The sequence below is a fragment of the Oncorhynchus masou genome, chromosome 28 (assembly GCF_036934945.1).
Source record: "Oncorhynchus masou masou isolate Uvic2021 chromosome 28, UVic_Omas_1.1, whole genome shotgun sequence".
Lineage (NCBI taxonomy): Eukaryota > Metazoa > Chordata > Actinopteri > Salmoniformes > Salmonidae > Oncorhynchus > Oncorhynchus masou.
In genome coordinates, this window is record NC_088239.1 from 64,126,616 (window position 1) to 64,146,632 (window position 20,017).

At 40.9% G+C, this 20,017-nt stretch overlaps 2 protein-coding genes across 5 annotated transcripts; one reads left to right on the top strand and one right to left on the bottom strand.

The window, feature by feature from the left end:
- Positions 1–908: 908 nt before the first annotated feature.
- On the bottom strand, positions 909–8,976 carry LOC135518060 (small glutamine-rich tetratricopeptide repeat-containing protein beta-like). 2 transcript variants are annotated; one of them, XM_064942906.1, is made up of 12 exons: positions 8,839–8,976; positions 7,392–7,506; positions 7,059–7,162; positions 6,792–6,873; positions 6,485–6,584; positions 5,199–5,303; positions 4,713–4,851; positions 3,791–3,853; positions 2,854–2,891; positions 2,295–2,378; positions 1,866–1,986; positions 909–1,558 (listed from the first exon to the last, which is right to left on the bottom strand). In XM_064942906.1, the coding sequence occupies exons 2-11, from the start codon at positions 7,489–7,491 to the stop codon at positions 1,875–1,877; spliced, it is 927 nt and encodes a 308-aa protein (XP_064798978.1). In that variant the 5' UTR covers positions 7,492–7,506; positions 8,839–8,976; the 3' UTR covers positions 909–1,558; positions 1,866–1,874. The 2 variants fall into 2 exon arrangements, with proteins under 2 accessions (XP_064798978.1, XP_064798979.1); XM_064942907.1 differs by having other exon boundaries at positions 1,844–1,986.
- nln (neurolysin (metallopeptidase M3 family)) lies at positions 8,951–19,694 on the top strand. Of its 3 annotated transcripts, none has more exons than XM_064942903.1 (13): positions 8,951–9,102; positions 11,713–12,014; positions 12,270–12,418; positions 13,209–13,313; positions 13,509–13,611; positions 14,895–15,055; positions 15,433–15,568; positions 15,928–16,294; positions 16,485–16,686; positions 16,839–17,025; positions 18,016–18,144; positions 18,280–18,416; positions 18,670–19,694. In XM_064942903.1, the coding sequence occupies exons 1-13, from the start codon at positions 8,975–8,977 to the stop codon at positions 18,826–18,828; spliced, it is 2,265 nt and encodes a 754-aa protein (XP_064798975.1). In that variant the 5' UTR covers positions 8,951–8,974; the 3' UTR covers positions 18,829–19,694. The 3 variants fall into 3 exon arrangements, with proteins under 3 accessions (XP_064798975.1, XP_064798976.1, XP_064798977.1); XM_064942904.1 differs by having other exon boundaries at positions 16,485–16,632; XM_064942905.1 differs by having other exon boundaries at positions 11,814–12,014.
- The last annotated feature ends 323 nt before the right edge of the window (positions 19,695–20,017 follow it).

Genomic DNA, 20,017 nt, shown 5'->3' on the forward strand with positions numbered 1-20,017 from the left:
TATTGTAGAATAATAATGAAGACATCAAAACTATAAAATAACACATATGGAATCATGTAGTAACCAACCAAAATATATTTTATCTTTGAGATTCTTCAAAGTAGCAACCCTTTGCCTTGATGACAGCTTTGCACACTCTTGGCGTTTTCTCAACCAGCTTCATGGGGTAGTCACCTGGAATGCATTTCACTTAACAGGTGTGCCTTGTTAAAAGTTAATTTGTTGAATTTCTTTCCTTGATGTGTTTTAGTCAATCAGTTGTGTTGTGGCTTGGTAGGGGTGACATACAGAAGATAGCCCTATTTCGTCCATATTATGCCAAGAACAGCTCAAATAAGCAAAGAGAAATGGCAGTCCATCATTAGTTCAAGAGATGAAGGTCAGTCAATCTGGAAAATTTCAAGAACTTTTAACATTTCTTCAAGTGCAGTCTCAAAACCTATCAACCTCTATGATGAAACTGGCTCTCATAAGGACCGCCACAGGAAAGAAAGACCCAGAGTAATTTAGAATTCAAGGCACACTTAACCAGCACGGCTACCACAGCATTCTGCAGTGATATGCCATCCCATCTGGTTTGCGCTTAGTTGGACTATCATTTGTTTGTTGTTGGGATGAGTTGGACCGCAGAGTGAAGGAATAGCAGCCAACAAGTGCTCAACATATGTGGGAACTCCTTCTAGACTTTTGGAAAAGCATTCCAGGTGAAGTTGGTTGAGAGAATGGCAAGAGTGTGCAAAGCTGTCATCAAGGCAAAGGGTGGCTACTTTGAAGAATCAAAAATGTAAAATAGATTTGTATTTGTTGAACAATGTTTTGGTTACTACATGATTCCATATGTGTTATTTCATAGTTTTGATGTCTTCACTACTTTTCTACAAGGTAGAAAATAGTAAAATAAAGAAAAACCCTTGAATAAGTAGGTGTTTCCAAACTTTTGACTGGTACTGTGGAATAGGAAATCCCATCAGCTCTATTAATTTAATTTCTATCTAAATGTTTCACCTCACTATACACCCCTGCATTCTCCTACGTACAATTCTGTTGGATCAGTGAAATCAGTGCGGACCAAAGGATCAACAAAATATACCAAAGTATAGGAACACGGAACTGGTTTCCACATTGCTACTACAACACACTATAGCAAAACACAGAAATCCATTTGGAATGGAACATTATTGAGGAAAGAATAAATATTTGCTGTGCACTGGGTTGGATATTTAGAATAATTAGTTGAGACTGTCTCCTGATTGGGTCTCGAACTGAATATTCTTTCTCCTGATTGGTGGGAATGTTTTTGAAACTAATTGGGTGTCTAGAATGTGGTTGTATCTACATAGAATGTGTTGGATACTCTCTCTTCTTATTAGGTATGTAGAAGGTGTAGTCTGTTTCTCATCTCTCCCCTCCTCTCTGAAGATACAGTCCCAGTAAAGTGCCATCGTCCCCATCTCCGTCTGTCTCTTCATTCCAGCTCTGCCGGTGATGTGAGTTTAAGGAATGGGTGTAGAGATTGTAATCACGACATATGGTTGCCCTTCCTCTATTGAAATGTACGCTAAAGGGAAGAAATATGCATGTTATTCAAACATCCTTTTCACCTTGTGTAACAACATTGTAATAACAGTTTGTCATTCATAACCAGATCCTGATCCATCTATTGCTGGTAAAACAAAAGCACACGTAGAATCAAATGTTAGGTCTCTGCTATTGATATAACTGGACAGGTAAAAACAAATCCACCGCAATCTCCATGTTGCTTTTCACCATTCCATTAGAGCACATGAAGGGGAGGAAGCTAATTTAGACTATGGAGATGCACCTTGTAAGAGTGAGCCCTAACCTCTGTGTTCTAATACACAGACCTGTGTGGATCACGAGTGCTCCTCAGCGCTGCCACTGAAGGAGCGGCTGCGGATGTGGTTCCTCAGCTGTTCGATCAGTTCTGGGTTCTGCTGCTGAATCTGCTGGGCAAACTGCTGACCACTGCAAACAGAGGCCAGCCGAGCTGGCATTTAGGCTTTCTCTGCTTTAAATACTAGGTTAATGTAGTCCTTGTGTCAAGTAGTTTATCATACAGATAGATGAAGCATGCTACTTTGAGTCCCTCACAATTCTGAGCAAAAGAAATGTTGGACCAAAATGTAGCCTTTACTTTTAGGTAATCCTTGATCTGTCTGTTGCTTTTTAAAATGTGTAATTTGAGCCCTAAGGTCAGGAGCAGAGAGTCCCTGTGTATGTTACAGTCATGACCCTGTGTATGTTACAGTCATGACCCTGTGGTGCTGACGTACGCTTCAATCAGGCTGGAGATGTCAGACAGTCCTCCCACTCCTGCTGCTGGACCACCGACCGCATTGGACATCATCCCTGACATACTGCCCACAGAGAGAGCGAGGACGAGAGAGAACCCAAGAGTTATAAACGTGTCACACGCCATTTTAACAAAAACATCTGAGCATAATTAAACAGTAATTCCTCAATTCTGACTTAAAGCAATGATTACAGCATTATGAATTAGGGGGATGGAGGGTATTTTTATAAACTTAAAACATCTTGTTGGACTGTGTCTCAATAGTTTCAGTGGGGTGTCTTTCATCTATTTAATAATAACACATTTGTGGGCGCTTACATTTGTCCTATTTTCACACAAGTGTGTATTATGCATGTGTGAGCACATGTGCATGTGTGAATTGGAAATGTGTTTGTTGCATATACCACCTCTGAGACACCCTCAGAGAGTGGGGGTTATTTATCATAATCAGTGCAGATTGAGGAAAAGTTGAGGATGTAGCTTTACACTATTGAGCCACACATCCCTGGGTATGCTGCTTAAACATGCAGAACACTCACAGCTGTTGCACTTGTTGGTTCTGCATCACACTGGCGGCCTGTGAACGTGCACAAAGCCAGCAGGAAATCACCATGTTGCCCATTTAAATGTGTGAAAAAGACAGTTAACAGTGTTAAAGAGGAACGAGATGCATTCTCTAGTAGCATGGCTACTTAGCAGCACAACAATGTCATTGCTGTCTAGTAAAACTATTCAGGATTCAGCCCAGCTGCTTCCATGAAGGATCGGTATGCTTATAAAGACATGCACTCTGCCTGGCAGGCATTCCTACTGCCAACTGTTCTATCACCCAGTCATGATCAGCCCCTTAAAAGTCCCCAGGCCCCTTGACAATGGCATTGGTGGAAAACCAGGCCAACTGTGTCAGGCATGGGGTCAATTTTAGGAAGCATTCTTCACTAGTAACCGTATCACAAACACTCATAAAATAAGTATGAGGAACCAATGTCAAGGATTTGCCGAGACAAGGGATGGCCTTGGCCCTGGAGGGACTGCAATGTGCATCAAGCCTGGGTCAACTATAGTATTAGTTTTCTTTCAAATAGTGCAGGTAAGCTTGATGTCGCTGGCCCACTGTGATGGAACCAATGGAATAGTCCTAAAGTGCATGTGTAACAGTATACCTTTCATGCGTCCCTCGCCCCTACCCGGGCTCGAACCAGGGACCCTCTGCACACATACAACAGTCACTCACGAAGCATCGTTACCCATCGCGCCACAAAAACTGGCCCGTGCAGAGCAAGGGGAACCACTACTTCAGGTCTCAGAGCGAGTGACTTCACCCGATTGAAATGCTATTTGCGCGCACCACTGCTAACTAGCTAGCCATTTCACATCGTTTACACATGCCCCCGCCTACCGTAAACTAAATTTATTTCCACCCAGGTATGCTGTGTGCAGTTGTTTATTCTAGCCCATCACTAATCTCAGTCGTACCATGCTGATGAAGGCAGGGTTGTTGATAAGGCTGGCCATGTCAAATCCCAGTCCCGTAGCCATCTGTAACAAGAAAACATTCAAAGGCTTCGTTAAGTTAAATCTGACAAGATAAATCTGTCCATATATATAATATAATTTTGTACCACTGCTCAGAGCAGGAATATTAAACGTGTCTGATATAGCTGTTGATAGTGTTGGGGAAGCTACTCTGAAAATATGGTTTAACAAGCTACTAATTACTTCACACTGGAAGAAGTTAAGCTACACTAAAGCTACCTAAATATAGTTTACTGAACTAAAGTTACTTTTAAATAGTAGTTCACTACATCCATACTACTAAATCTGAAATGTTATAGACTACAAATTGCAAGAACAATTCACTCTGGAGTCAGATGTCAACAGAATGTGCAATTTTGCTTATGAAACACAAAAAATTATGTTTCAAGTAATAATTAGGCATGTCTGATGCCAAAAAAGAAGGAAATTCTTGCCTACATCACTCAACAACAAAAAAAATCAAGAAAAAAGTCATGTGTAGTTATAGTGGTTTTCTACACTGCTCCATGGCAAAAAACAAATGAACTACAAAAAACACTACCTAGAGTTGAATTTAGTTCAACTACCACCAAGCTACTGCTAAATGTAATTAAATTACTAGTTGAACTACGTGTAGTTCACTACTCCCCAACACTGGCTGTTGACACAACTGGGACATCTTGATACACTTGAATACTTGTGGGATATAAGACAAGTGTAATACATGAAGAATCCTTCTTAAAGTTTAGTTCAAATGTAAATAAAGTGTATATTCTTGGAGGTGTAGTGACCATATTTGTAGGGAAGTAATGACACATTATTACATGCAGTGTTAATGCTAACAATGTGAAATTGAGTTAAAAACTTTAGCAGCACTACTGACAGGACTGGATGCCTCTTTTTGTTTCTGCTCAGCGATCTTCAGGTTGGATTTGTAGGTGTCATTCCCTGGATCTAAAACCAGAGCTTTCTTAAAATAGGAGATGGCCTCTGGGTACTTATTCATAGCAGTCAATGCCAATCTATAGAAAAATGAAATAAGAGACATTGGAGCAGTGCAGTGAGTTTAACTCCTGAGCAAAATAATGACTATTTTCAAGCCATATTCTTGCTCTATCATCTCATACAAACCATACCAGTCAACAGATGCTATTGAACCTTAAACAGTCCCAAAAAGCAATGTCATATTCCTCACAAGATACCTGACCACAATGGAAATAAAACCCAGACTTTGTGTCTTATCTTGGTGATTTAACTCATGTACATGTATGCCTTTTTCAAGTTTTATGTATGCTTGTTTTTAAAATTGTCAAAATAATAATCTAAATAAAGACCAGACATTTCCACTCCTCTCCCATGTCTAACTCACCCCATTCTCCCATAGGCTTTACTGTAGCTAGGGTCGATCCCTATGGCCCTTTCACAGTCTCCCGTTGCCTCTGTGTAGTTCCCCAGTTTACTGTGTGCTGCAGCCCTGCGTTGATGATAACAGCAACAGCCAGCCACACAACCAGACGCACTGGTTAATTTATTAGGACTCAGATCAATAAGGCATGCAAAGGTTGCAGCATCTTGGTGTTCCTATAGCCAGTAGTCTAGTTCACCAGACCTACTGTATCTCTGACAAGAGGCATGCGAGGCTGTTGTGTGCCATGTCTTTCAGCTCAAACATACAGCAATTATGAGCGCATTGTGTATGCATGAAACAAGTCTACTGTAAGAGTTATACTCCAACTGTTCACAATAGTGACTCAGACATTCATACACTACCGTTCAAAAGTTTGGGGTCACTTAGAAATGTCCTTGTTTTTGAAGGAAAAGCACATTTTTTTGTCAATGAAAATAGCATCAAATTGATCACAAATACAGTATAGACATTGTTAATGTTGTAAATTAAAATTGTAGCTGGAAACAGTTGTTTTTTTATGGAATATCTGTTCTGAGAAATGAAGGCTATCCCAAGCAAGAAATTGCCAAGAAACTGAATATCTCGTATAACGCTGTGTACTACTCCCTTCACAGAACAGAGCAAACTGTCTCTAACCAGAATAGAAAGAGGAGTGGGAGGCCCCGGTGCACAACTGGAATAGCCTTCATTTCTCAAAACAAGAATAGACTGACAAGTTTAAGAAGAAAGTAATTTGTTTCTGGCCATTTTGAGCCTGTAATTGAACCCATAAATGCTGATGCTCCAGATACTCAACTAGTCTAAAGAAGACCAGTTTTATTGCTTCTTTAATCAGACAACAGTTTTTAGCTGTGCTAACATAGTTGCAAAAGGGTTTCCTAATGATCAATTAGCCTTTTAAAATTATAAACTTGGATTCGGTAACACAACGTGCCATTGGAACACAGGAGTGATGGTTGCTGGTAATGGGCCTCTGTACACCTATGTAGATATTCCATAAAAAATCTGCTGTTTCCAGCTACAATTGTAATTTACAACATTAACAATGTTTAAACTGTATTTCTGATCAATTTGATGTTATATTAATGAACAAAAAATTTGCTTTTCTTTAAAAAACAAGGACATTTCTAAGTGACCCCAAACCTTTGAACGGTAGTGTATATAATATAGGTGTTACACATGTGTTCTGCATTTCTCATTGAGTACAGTGTTACATCTTGAACCATTTCAGAAGTGCTTGTGTGTACCTGTTACAGAAGTAGACAGCGTTTCGGAGGTCTAAATCGATGGCTTTTGTGTAACACTCCACCGCACAGCTGTAGTTCTCCTCTTTCATATGATTGTTCCCTGCGTATGAAATAGAGGTATCGCTTTTTGAGATAATACCAGGCTGAAGACCAGAACACGTCTACTGACAAATGTTACCACAAAATTACCAAACAATGTCACTATGGGAACAAACTGTAGTACACTTGAACTTATCCAATGTGTATTTATCAGAAGTCTACAATACATTTTCAAAGTGTCATATTCGAAGTGTCATATTCAAAGTACCTTCATTCTTCAACTGTTCTGCCCTTTCTGTGTCTTCTGGTGATGGGGATGTCTCTGGTAGCACCAGGTTATTCTGGTCATTCTAATGAAATGCAGTCACATTTGTCAATCAAGCATTATACACACCTTTCCATTTGTAGTTCACTGCATTTGCGAGGTTACAACTGATTTGAGCAAGATTGATTAACTGCACACAGACAGACGAATGTTGTAGATTGGGTAAAAGAGTTTGAAACAAGGTAGTGAATCAGAGAGTAACCTTCCCACCTTGAGGAGAGAGTTGAGGAATATTTCAGTGAGAGGTTGTGGTGCTGCGAGATGACAGTCACTGGAGTTGATCTTGAAGGTTGTCTCCAAACATTGTATGGCGACTCCAATGGCAAAACAGTGTTGCAATAGCATAATAGTAAACACTGAGTAGCTTTGATTCAATGGAACTGTTTATATTATGGTTATAGGTCCATTAGATAACATAGTGCATATGTTATTATAGTCCAAATGTGTTTAGAAATCCTTGAATTGGAGAGAGCTGAATGCAGTATTTTATAAGCAGTTTTAGCAAAAACTTTGTGAACAGAGAGTGATTCCACACTGACCTACCTTCAAGGCTTTCCTGCTCATCGGAATTCAAAGCACCACAGTGTGTTTGATCTCGCAGGAACTGCACAATAGAGAATGCCAAGCGCTTCTCCACTGCCATTTTCACTTCAAACAACTGGGCATGAGAGGTTTAGAGATAAAGAGGAATAGAATATAATATTTAGTTTGGAGACACATAGAATAGAATAGTATAGGAAATGTAAGGGATACATACAATAGAATAGAATAGAATACCACACAGTAAGAGGCTGCAGAGTTCATTCAAACTAAAGAAGTGTCATGAATGATTGTTTTATGACAGTTGAACAGTTCTATGGTTACTGGACTCCCTTACTTATGGTATCTCAAGTCACTGTAATGTGGTATGTTGGACCCAAGTTGTTAATACATGGCACCAAATATAGTATGTTACTGCCAGCAGAAAGATGCAAGTCTGTTTCCAAGACAACTCAAGGGAAAATTGTGTGTGTATAAGCCATTCTGTATAAGCAAAACACAGTTCAGTAATCATGAAACTCTCGGTATCATACACACATCACACACTCATACATTTGATAGCTCTTCACTTCACTGTAGATTTCCCAAAATAAGTTACTACTGTTACTTGCGGCTGGACATTCAACAGAATTAAGATTTTGATGTGATACACATTCCACATATAAGTATCTATTTGTCTACTAATTCAATTTTTTGATTGTGAGATATTGTATTACCGTACACTGCAGTAATAGAATTACTGCACTGCATTAACTTTCCAGGGGCAACATGTGCCATTATAAATGACACATAACCTACACAACAAGGGGCACATAGGAGAGACGGACCCCATGCTTTCCCATATTATAAGATAGACATGGCTGTGAAATAAAATATGACAGTATACAATCAATGTATGGCAAAAAAACAACAACTTTGATTTCAATTAATTTTCTCTTGTGTGATCAATAGTTTTGCAACCATGCATAATAACCTCACAATGTTGACATTTGAAAAGTCTAAAATTCATAATCATGCTTGTTTGACATTTCAAGAACAGGCAACCTCTGTTCTGTTGACATAGTCCCTTCTAATAACAAAATATGTAGTGTTGACATGGGATGATGCCGTGTGATGTAATGCCGACTAGGGACTTGAGATTTCATCATGTCAACCTAATGCATCATCATCTAAAGTAAATAGCAGTCGTTGATGACAGACATATATTGATTATTTACATAGCGTGTCCAAATACATCATCATCCAGGATGATCACCGACAGTGCGCCTCTCTACCCATAGTCTGTAGCCTATAATAATGACTGAGCATCGCTATAATGAAGCAGCTATTCACCGGAGAAAATAAAGGCAGGCTGATATCTATTTTCTATCTTAAATACAGTACTGTAACATTGTAAATAACAACATTGCATTGATTCAAGGGATGTCATTCGACGCCCCCGCCCACCTACCTGAGATATTTTCCAGCAGTCCCCGCTATGGCGTCATGAGAACTTCTGTCAGATTGATCGCATCTCCGGCGCCTGCGCATTTCACAACGGAAGTGAACCGATTCATAATAGCACGACTGAAGCTCATTATAGTTCAATGCTGGAGCTGTCAAGTACAGCAGAGGTTGGAGGAGAGAGGGTTTGCGAATTGCACGCAAAAAAACTGCATGAACTCGCTGCTGGCATGTTTTTGATAAGAATTGTAGTGTGGCGAACTCCTTGCAGGTAGGCTCCTGTCAAAGTCGTGCTCGTGTTTGTTAATTCCACATTAATTATTGTTGTTGCTGTGTTACTAGTTGCCATAGCTAAGGGAGGTACTATAATTAACCAAAGGCATGAATCATGTGTGGCTTTTATAGGCATACCGTGCAAGCTATGAAACAAGATAACTATGAGCTCTCCAGGTCTTATAAAGATTTAATGTATGGAGAGTATAACATCATTTCGTTGTTAAAGCTAAAGCCGTAAAACTACACATTACAAGTCCAGTTCCCATTTTTTTGAAAGGTTGGACATTGAGTATGTAATTTATGTACGCCAGTCCATTTTAAATTTTATGAGCGCATATCAAGTTTCGGTCTTATTGCTGTTGAGGTCATGCCAAATAATTCGGCTGGCTGGATGGACATCGTTAGCCAGGAAGAAAATGCACAGCATTTGTCTGTATTGGTGTTGTTGGGTGGTTCAAGTTCCGTGGCTTTGCCTATGACCTTTTAATAATGTATTGTTTGTTTACTTAATCGGTTTCGCAATGACTCAAGGGTATATAGAAACTATAGGCGCTTACACGTGATAGGATACATGTGCTCGATATGACAAAAACGGTGTTAGAACTACTGTGTAGTACATTGGCAATGTTACATTCTCTTAAGCCCACAGAACAGCCCAGAGACGATCTAACAGTAAGTTCTCACACTGCACTGCAACATTATAGAGTTACAGCGTAGCTAAAGCAGTTCATAACAGTGTTTCATCATATATAGCTTTTATAACCTTGAGTCATTTAAGGTAAAAAGGAGAGACACATTTTCTGTGTACTGTAACATTGGCAATGTCACATTGTCTATTCTTGGAATGATCACACACTGCAACAATCTATTGCTATCCCTTTCTGTCTGAAATGACTGCTACAGTAACCTATGGCAACTTAAGCTACATTTAATTTAGTTATGCTTTTATATATTTGTATTTTATTTTAACAGCCAATACAAAAGCACAACAAAGCCGTTATATGACACAGCCTATAATAATCTCAAGGTTATCTAGGCCTGTAACCATTTTCACCAATATGTGTTGTGGGATCAGTTGTCAGTCATCTGGGTAAATGTATCCAAGTGGTAGTGACGATCGTGCGAAAGTCTTAACGGCCATTAAATAAAAGCAAATAGCACCTGACATTAAGTATTTACAGACTATCGTCTAACCCAGTGGTCACTTTCTCAGTCAAAAAGCAAGCCAAGATCTACCGCTCAGATTTAAAAAAACAAAAACAAACATGATTTAAACAATGTAACATTAACCTAATAAAAACATTTATGTAGGAATGAGGTTCGTTTAGTAGGCCTAATACATTATCACCGCATATTGGCTATATGCCTAGCCTGGCAATTATTCTTTGTTCTTCTCAGACCAAAAATATATATCAAAACTCAAGCTTTGATATTAAAATAGATCAGTTGGTGTAGCACTTGCAAGGTACAGCTGAGGGGGACGGGGGATGAGGTCAAATCATGACGTCAGTGATCTTCAGCTCGAAAAGTCGGAGCTCGATAAAACATTCCAGTTGTCTTTAATGCACTGAAGTCTGAAGTATAGGATTTCCGAATTTACAGTGGTTTTGAACATGGCATTAGTCTCAGCGGAGGGCGAGAAAGAGCAGCAGAGGGTCCGCCTCTCACGGTCCCTATTCTATCCTTCCTTTCCACCGGTGAGACTGACCAGAGAGCGGACACCGTCTTCAACCAGATGGCGAAACTCGAATCGCACATCATCTGCCTCATGCACAACTTCATGTTATTCCTAAAACCAGAGGAAGTGAAATATTCCTCGATATTAAAATATACACGACGAGCTGCTATAATAATAAAAACGCAGGGTTATCGATACACTTGTCTGCTCATTGATTGCAGCTGCAGCGCTAGTGGACGTAGGGAGACGCGCATTTTATGTTTTGTTGCCAAAAACATTTATGGCCACTTTAATGTTGAATAAAAATAGTTTTGACTGCTGAATAAAAAGATGTACTGACTCATAAAAACAGCAACTCTTTCCTTTTATTCTTTGACAGTCTCTCTCTGGTCATGGTTTTACAAGTCATGAAATCTCAGGTAGGCTCGTATCAAACTTTGGTATCAAACTTTGACTCGATTTAGCCACAGGTCTCCCGGTCCACCCGGTGGCCTGATTTGGTCTTTTCAGACAAATTAAATATTTCCAAATGGGAACACTTTGTCTCGCCGGTGTACAGGGCTTCTGAATGAAGTGCATCTACGACCAACAGCGCAACACGAGAAAAGGGAGCGCAAGCCTTTGTCGTTGGCTTTTCTACAGAAATATTTGGTGATTGACTATGAATGCCAGTCGCGATCGATAGGTTGGTGACTACTGTTTTAACCTAACGCAATCGTTGCTTAATATATACTGGTGCCATTTAGTCTTAAGTATGGGTACGTGTGAAGATTAGAGTTTAAGATAAATCTTTCCTTGTATTTCTTAGCATTCCAGTATGTTTCCTAGAATGTACAGTATTTCAAGTGAATTAAATCACCCTGAGGTTATATGAAATGTACAAAAAGTTGCGAATGTCATGCACATGATTTTGTCGTTTTTTTGTAGTTATTTTCTTTTCTTCAGAGTGTTTGGTTCTAAACCCGGTGTGAGAATGACCCTGCAGAATGGGCTGGTGTTACCTGCTGCCAAAAACTGTTCCCATGCAGTCACAGTAGCTAGCACAGCAGACTACAACAACAGGAACACCATGAGATGGGACCTGACCCCAGACCAGATCAAGAACATGACAGAGAGCCTGGTCCAGAGGATCAAACAGGTCTACGATGACATCGGATCTCTGGATGTAGAACAAGTGACCATTAAAAACACCTTAAAAGCCCTGGCCAATGCCAAATTAGAATATGCAGGTATGTTATTGTCTGATCTGAGCCACACCGATCTTAGTTGATTAAAAGGTCACAAATGTGTTTTTAATGTTGAAACAGTTGAAACAGAATTATTTTTTTATATGTAGATGTCTCTCGCTTCACATTTTTTTATGCAGTAATTACACATTTTTAGACAACACTTCTGCTCCAGTTGTTTGAGCTCAAACCTCTTTTTGTTTCTTCCCTGGACCAGCTGAATATGCCACCTTTATCTTTCCTGCATTTGTTCCCCAGCACAGCGCCATGTTCTGGATTTTCCCCAATACGTGTCTGCTTGTAAGGAGGTGCGCTCAGCGAGCACAGAAGCAGACAAGAAGCTGTCTGACTTTGATGTGGAGACAAGTATGAGGGAAGATGTGTTTCACAGAGTGATTGCCTTGCAGGTACAACTAACTAATTAACTACTTATTAACTAACTAATGTAGGTACAATATATACATACACATATGGCCAAAATCATTTATGACTAAGTATGGAGGGAGCCAAATAATATTTATTTCAAGGTCATTTTGAGGTGTTATGTAATTAAATTGTTGGCTTTGGCTAGTTGGTAGCGTAGCATACTGAGAGTTCATTCGTTCTAAATGTGCCCTCATTTGATACCATTGGTTCATATTTAGCCTACAGTAATTTGATCCCGTTAACGGTCTGGCACCAGCTGATGCCAAGTGGCTTGATCCCGCTAAAAAACACTGTTAGTCTACTGACCATCATTTTCACATATCATAGATAGTGAACTGGTCAATCCACACATTGACACATTATTTCATAATCAATCAATCAATTGATTTGGATCAATAATCTGGAAGAGGTTTGTACTCCCAAAACACTGAGATGAGACAGTGTTCTCTCCAGACTATTTATTGCCCTTTGTAATGAAGTTGTATCCATGGCCACAGCTATTTCATTGAGAGACCAGATTAAGTCCTCCCTGTCATTGGGGCCCTGGAAGCAGTCAAGGTACCGACAGACATGTGACGGTGGAGACCGCTCCAAGCCCTGCCAGGTGGAGGCCTGGCGGACTGACAGAACCACACAAACACACACACCACAGACAGACAGACACACACAAAATCACACCATAGGTAATCAATGGGACATAAGGGTAATATGAAATGTTCTGCCAACATGGCACAAGTGCATCCTCAGAGTGGTCTGATTTTTTTCTTGCAGGAGAAGCAGCTGGACAATCTAACGCCTGAGGCCAAGAGATTCTTAGACCGTCTTATCACATTAGGGAAGAGGAATGGATTGCACTTGTCAAAGGATATACAGGAGGTAATACAAACTTTGGAGTTTAATACACATAAGGGAAAGGATTCCTCAGTGGCGCTTAAGTGCTGAAAACAACATTACATTTGTTTGAAGATTTGATATGAGGCTGTTATGTGATTTGTAGCACTGAAAGTCAAACAGTCTATACTTTCGACATTGTAGAGTTCTCATAACAATGTGGTAATTTCTTCTCTCTAGGAAGTCAAAAGATTGTCAAAACTCATCAATGAACTCTCAATCGACTTCAACCAAAATCTAAATGAGGAAAACACGTATCTAATATTCAGTGAAAATGAACTAAGTAAGCAGCACCAGCACTAAAAGAAATGAAACGACTAATTATGATTGTCCTTGACCCCTTTACTTTTTCCACATCTTATTACGATACAGCCTTATTCTAAAATGTATTAAATTAATGGTTTTCCTTATCAATCTACACACATCACCCCATAATGATGAAGCGAAAACACGTTTTTTGACATTTTTGAAAATGTATATATTATGAAACAGAAATTTACATTAGTATTGCATAAGTATTCAGACCCTTTGCTATTAGACTGGAAATTGAGCTCAGGTGCATCCTGTTTCCATTGATCATCCTTGAGATGTTTCTACAACTTGATTGGAGTCCACCTGTGGCAAATTCAATTGATTGGACATGATTTGGAAATGCACACACCTGTCTGTATAAGGTCCCACAGTTGACAGTGCATGTCAGAGCAAAAACCAAGTCATGAGGTCAAAGGAATTGTCCATAGAGCTCCGAGACAGGATTGTGTCGAGGCACAGATCTGGGGAAGGGTACCAAAACATTTCTGCAGCTTTGAAGGTCCCTACGGACACAGTAGCCTCTATCATTATTAAATGGAAGAAGTTTGGAATCACCAAGACTCTTCCTAGAGCAGCAGGGACTGGGAGCCTAGTCAGGATCGAGGGAAAGATGACTTGAGCAAAGTACAGAGAGATACTTGATGAAAACCTGCCACAGGGCTCTTAGGACCTCAGACTGGGGCAAAGGTTCTCCTTCCAACAGGACAACGACCCTAAGCACACAGCCAAGACAATGCAGGAATGGCTTCGGGACAAGTCTCTGAACCTAAAAATAGCTGTGCGGCAACGCTCTCCATCCAACCTGACAGAGCTTGAGAGGATCTGCAGTAAAGAATGGGAGAAACTCCCCAAATACAGGTGTGCGAACCTTGTAGCGTCATACCGAAAAGACTCGAGGCTGTAATCGCTGTCAACGGTGCTTCAACAAAGTACCGAGTAAAGGGTTTGACAACTTATGTAAATGTAATATTTCTGTTTTAGATTTCTTTTATAAATTTGCAAAAATTTCTAAAAACCTGTTTTTGCTTTGTAATTATGGGGTTTTGAGTTAAGATCAATGAGGGGGGAAAAAAACAGTTTAATCAATTTTAGAATAAGGCTGTAGCGTAACAAAATGTGGAAAGTCAAGGGGTCTGAATACTTTCCGAAGGCACTGTGTATTCTTGTCGTAATATGTCCTTCATATATCCTTGATATATCATTACCATGTTTCTTTGAATATTTGGGTGTTGACTCCTGCTTTTTACCTCAAAGGTGGCCTAGCGGATAGCTATCTGAATGGTCTGGAGAAGACTGAGGACAGGCGGTACAAGGTATCATTGGCATACCCTCACTACTACCCTCTGATGAAGAGGTGCCACATGGCTGAGACCAGGAGGAAGATGGAGACTGCTTTCCATAGCAGATGTAAGGAGGTAAAACCACCTGCTCTTGGTCCACATGTATTTTTAAAGAGTTATACAAATCAAATGTGTAATGGATTAATGTATTGTTTTATTGTTTGTTTGGTTGGTTGGTTGGTTGATCGATTGATTTTGTTTTTTATCAGCAATGTTGGTTTGCCACTTGGCATCAATAACAACGGTTGGAATTATAAGGGTGCCAAGGGGTGCAGTTCCTTCAGAAATCAAGGCACCCTAAAAAATGCAATATTATAATAAGTTTAGCCAACTTTTTCAGGGCATCCCAAGACCAGTTTACTTATTGACAGAGTTCAGAGTTCTCATGAAAGTCAACATACAGTGTTTATGACCATGTGTGTCAGACTTCCTGAAAGTTTGTCTTGTTGCAGGTAAACACAGTCATTCTGGAGAAGCTGATTGAGCTGAGGTCAAAGGTGGCACAGCTACTGGGTTTCAGTACCCACGCCAACTGTGTGCTTGAGATGAACATGGCCAAGAATACCAACAATGTGGCATGCTTTCTAGGTATGACCTCTTACTTGACTAAACAACTTGACCCCCCACTGTGTGTCAATATGGCAAAAACTCTTATTGCTCAACAATAACCTCAGAGATGGAAACGTATTATATAATTTTTCTCTATGCCTGACAAATATCAATGTAGAACTTTATTACACAGTATTCAGATATGTAACAAACAGGTAATACCTTACCAATAGTCAGATTCGAAAAATGTTGGTCAGTCAGCTGCCTCTGTTATTTAAATTGTGTGCTTCATTAACTTCTCTAGCACTGATAACAAAAACACAAAAAAACACTTTGAAATTGAGGTGAGGTGTCATTCACTCAATTTTGATATATTTTCCATGTCCCCTACTTCACAGATGAGTTCTATGCTAAACTGAAGCCGGTGGGAATCAAAGAAAGGAAGTATATCCTGGCCCTGAAGAAGAGGGACTGTGCCATGCGGGGGAAGGCCTTCGATGGACAGATCAACGCCTGGGACCTGCCCTACTACATGAACCAGGTGGAGCAGGTGAAGTTTGCTGTAGACAAGGACAAGCTGATCGAGTACTTCTCTCTGGAGGTGGTGACAGAGGGGTTGCTCAGTATCTACCAGGAACTGCTTGGCCTTAACTTTAAGCGGGTAACCAGCGCCCACGTGTGGCACGACAACGTCAGCCTCTACTCTGTACTGGACACGGCCACTGGGGAGGAGATCGGCCGGTTCTACTTGGACCTGCATCCCAGGTGAAAGGCCAGAGAAATATGAACATCAGTAGGACTGTGGGGTGCTATCGGGGCTATAGTTGTATACTCCTGGTAGGGATACAGGGTTAGTTGCTCTTGTTGAAGTTACCATAGCACACTATTTTAAGGTTCAGAGTGTGATTCACACTGTGCTTGATGTTGAGTCATTTACCTTGTGTCCTCTCTCCAGAGAAGGGAAGTACGGTCATGCTGCCTGCTTTGGGCTCCAGCCGGGCTGCCTGGGGCCTGATGGGAAACGTATGCTGCCGGTTGCGGCCATGGTGGCCAACTTCACCAAGCCTACGAAAGGTTGGCCCTCTCTGCTGCAGCACCACGAGGTGGAGACCTTCTTTCATGAGTTTGGCCACGTCATGCACGAACTCTGCTCTAGGGTAGGCTTTTCTGGTGGGGGGTGATATTCAGTAGCATACCAGTAGCATATATTATGAAGTCAAGCACACATGGGGTGCACACGACACGCTATCCTCGATTAAATTATGGTCCTGAAGTGATAGTGTATTATGATCTCCACGGCCCTCCCTAGACGACGTTCTCAGAGTTCAGTGGGACCCTGGTGGAGACAGACTTTGTGGAGGTGCCATCTCAGATGCTGGAGAACTGGGTATGGGAGAAGGAGCCCCTGAGGAGGATGTCTCGCCACTACAAAGACGGCAGCCCCATCCCCGACAACCTGCTCAACAAACTCATCGCCTCCAGAGTCGCCAACACAGGTCAGGGATCACACATACACTGTAATAAGGTAACTAAGAAGTGAGTAGTGCATTTATCCCATTCAATCTATCCTACTGGATATACAGTGCATTCTGAAAGTATTCAGACCCCTTGACTTTTTTCACATTTTGTTACGTTACAGCCTTATTTAAACATGTTTAAAAAAAATGTATTCTTTCAGTAATTTACACACAGTACCGTTGCTGCACAGTTATTTTCAGGTCTCTCTAGAGTTGTTTTATCGGGTTCAAGTCCGGGCTCTGGCTGGGACACTCAAGGACATTCAGAGACTTGCCCCGAAGCCACTCCTGCGTTGTCTTGGCTGTGTGCTTAGGGTCATTGCCCTGTTGGAAGGTGAACCTTCACCCCAGTCTGAGGTCCTGAGCACTCTGGAGCAGGTTTTCATCAAGGATCTCTCTGTACTTTGCTCCTTTCATCTTTCCCTTGATCTTGACTAGTCTCCCAGTCCCTGCCTCTGAAAAACATCTCCACAGCATAATGCTGCCACCACCATGCTTCACAGTAGGGATGGTACCAGGTTTTCTCCAGACGTGACACTTGGCATTCAGGCCAAGGTGTTCCATGCTTGTAGCGTCATACCCAAGAAGACTCGAGGCTGTAATCGCTGCCAATGGTGCATCAACAAAGTACTGAGTAAAGGGTCTGAATACTTATGTAAATGTCATATTTCAGGTTTTATTTTTTGTAAATTTGCAAAAATATCTAAAAACCTCTTTTTGCTTTGTCATTGTGGGGTATTGTGTGTAGATTGGTGAGGGGGAAAAAACGATTTAATCAATTTAAAACAAGGCTGTAACGTAACAAAATGTGGAAAAAGTCAAGGGGTCTGAGTACTTTCCAAATGGATAGCATCCATAGTCTTTGGTAGCATGCATTTCTGTTCCCTTCAAATCCAAAATATTTGTTAAAATACCATTAAAATAACTTGACATCCAACAGACTCCCACTCATGTGCCTGTCTTGTTCAGGTCTGATGAACCTGCGTCAGGTAGTGCTCAGTAAAGTGGACCAGTCTCTGCACACCAAGTCCCATGCCGACACTGCCGAGGTGTTCGCCGAGCACTGCCAAGACATCCTGGGGATCCCCGCTACTCCAGGTTTCACACCAGTGATAATATAATGGCATTTAATTAGAATATGAATTTACATTACAATTCAAATATTAAAACAATGTTCCTCCCGTAAGGATTTATTGTTCTCAAAGAATACAACATGATTATTTTTTACTCCAGGTACAAATATGACAGCTAGTTTTAGTCACTTGGCTGGGGGCTACGATGGCCAGTACTATGGCTACCTGTGGAGCGAGGTCTATTCCATGGACCTCTTCTTCAGTCGTTTCAAAAAGGAAGGAATCATGAACCCCAAGGTGTGGCAAAATCAATCCACTCCCCATTCATCTTGAATTAACATATTTAAAAATTGGTATGCATCTATACTTTTAATAAATAAAGAATTTAAGCCTTCAAGTTCCATTTGATTGGCAAGCATCTTTGAGTGCTTCCTTGTGTGTGAGTAATATTACACCATTTATCATACTCTACTCTTATGTACCCAAAATGTACTTGAATTTAAGCCTTGAAGTTTGACTGACATGTTTTGTATGCCCATCTTATCATCAGGTGGGGAAGGAGTACAGGAGGGTGATTCTGGAGGCTGGTGGTTCTGTGGATGGAAGGGACATGCTGAAGACCTTCCTGGGTCGTGAACCTTGCCAGGATGCCTTCTTTCAATGCAAGGGATTGGCCAAAGCTGAGGGAACACTGAATGGTCGTCACTGACTCCATCTCACTCCACATTAAAGGGATATTTTGGGATTTGGGCAAAGAGGTTCTTTATCTACTTCCTCAAAGTCAGATAAACTTGTGGATACCATTTTTATGTCAATTTTTATGAAGGAAGCTGGAGGTAGTTTTGCGAGCCAATGCTAACTAGCGTTAGTACAATAACTGGAAGTCTATGGGTATCTCCTAGCGTCCCGGGTGGCACAGTGGTTAAGGGCGCTGTACTGCAGCGCCAGCTGTGCCACCAGAGACTCTGGGTTCGCGTCCAGTCTCTGTCGTCCGGGTTTGACTGACATGTTTTGTATGCCCATCTTATCAGGAGATGGAGGGCTTGCCCGGTAGGGATATCCTTGTCTCATCGCGCAGTGACTCCTGTGGTGGGCCAGGTTGCCAGGTGCGCGGTGTTTCCTCCAACACATTGGTGCGGCTGGCTTCCGGGTTGGATGCGCGCTATGTTAAGAAGCAGTGCGGCTTGGTTGGGTTGTGTATCGGAGGACGCATGACTTTCAACCTTCGTCTCTCCCGAGTCCGTACGGGAGTTGTAGCGATGAGACAAGATAGTAGCTACTAACAATTGGATACCACGAAAAAGGGGTAGAAAAAAAGAGATTACATCTGTTGTTCATGCTAGCAGATACCCATAGACTTCCAGTCATTGTGCTAACGCTAGTTAGCAGTGGCTTGTAAAACTACTTCAAACTGACACTATTGTTTTGCTTTTTACCTTCACTTGACCTTTTCCAAATGTTGTTGTGTTACGGCCTGAATTTAAAATGGATTCAATTTAGATTTTATGGCACTGGCCTACACATAATGTCAAAGTGGAATTCAGTTTTTCTATTAATTAAAAAGTATGAAATGTCTTGATTCAATAATTATTAAAGCTCTTTGGTATGGCAAGCCTAAGTAAGTTCAAGGGTAAAAATGTGTAACAAAATAAGTTGCATGACTACCTCACACTTGACTACCCCACAGGTCCCTCAGTCGAACAGTGCATTTCAAACACAGATTCAACCACAAAGACCAGGGAGGTTTTCCAATGCCTCAAAAAGAAGGGCACCTATTGGTAAAGGGGTAAAAATCAAAAAGCAGACATTGAATTTCCTGAATTCAAAGTGTTATGTTTATGGCAAATCCAATACAACATGTTACTGAGTACCACTCTCCATATTTTCAAGCATAGTGG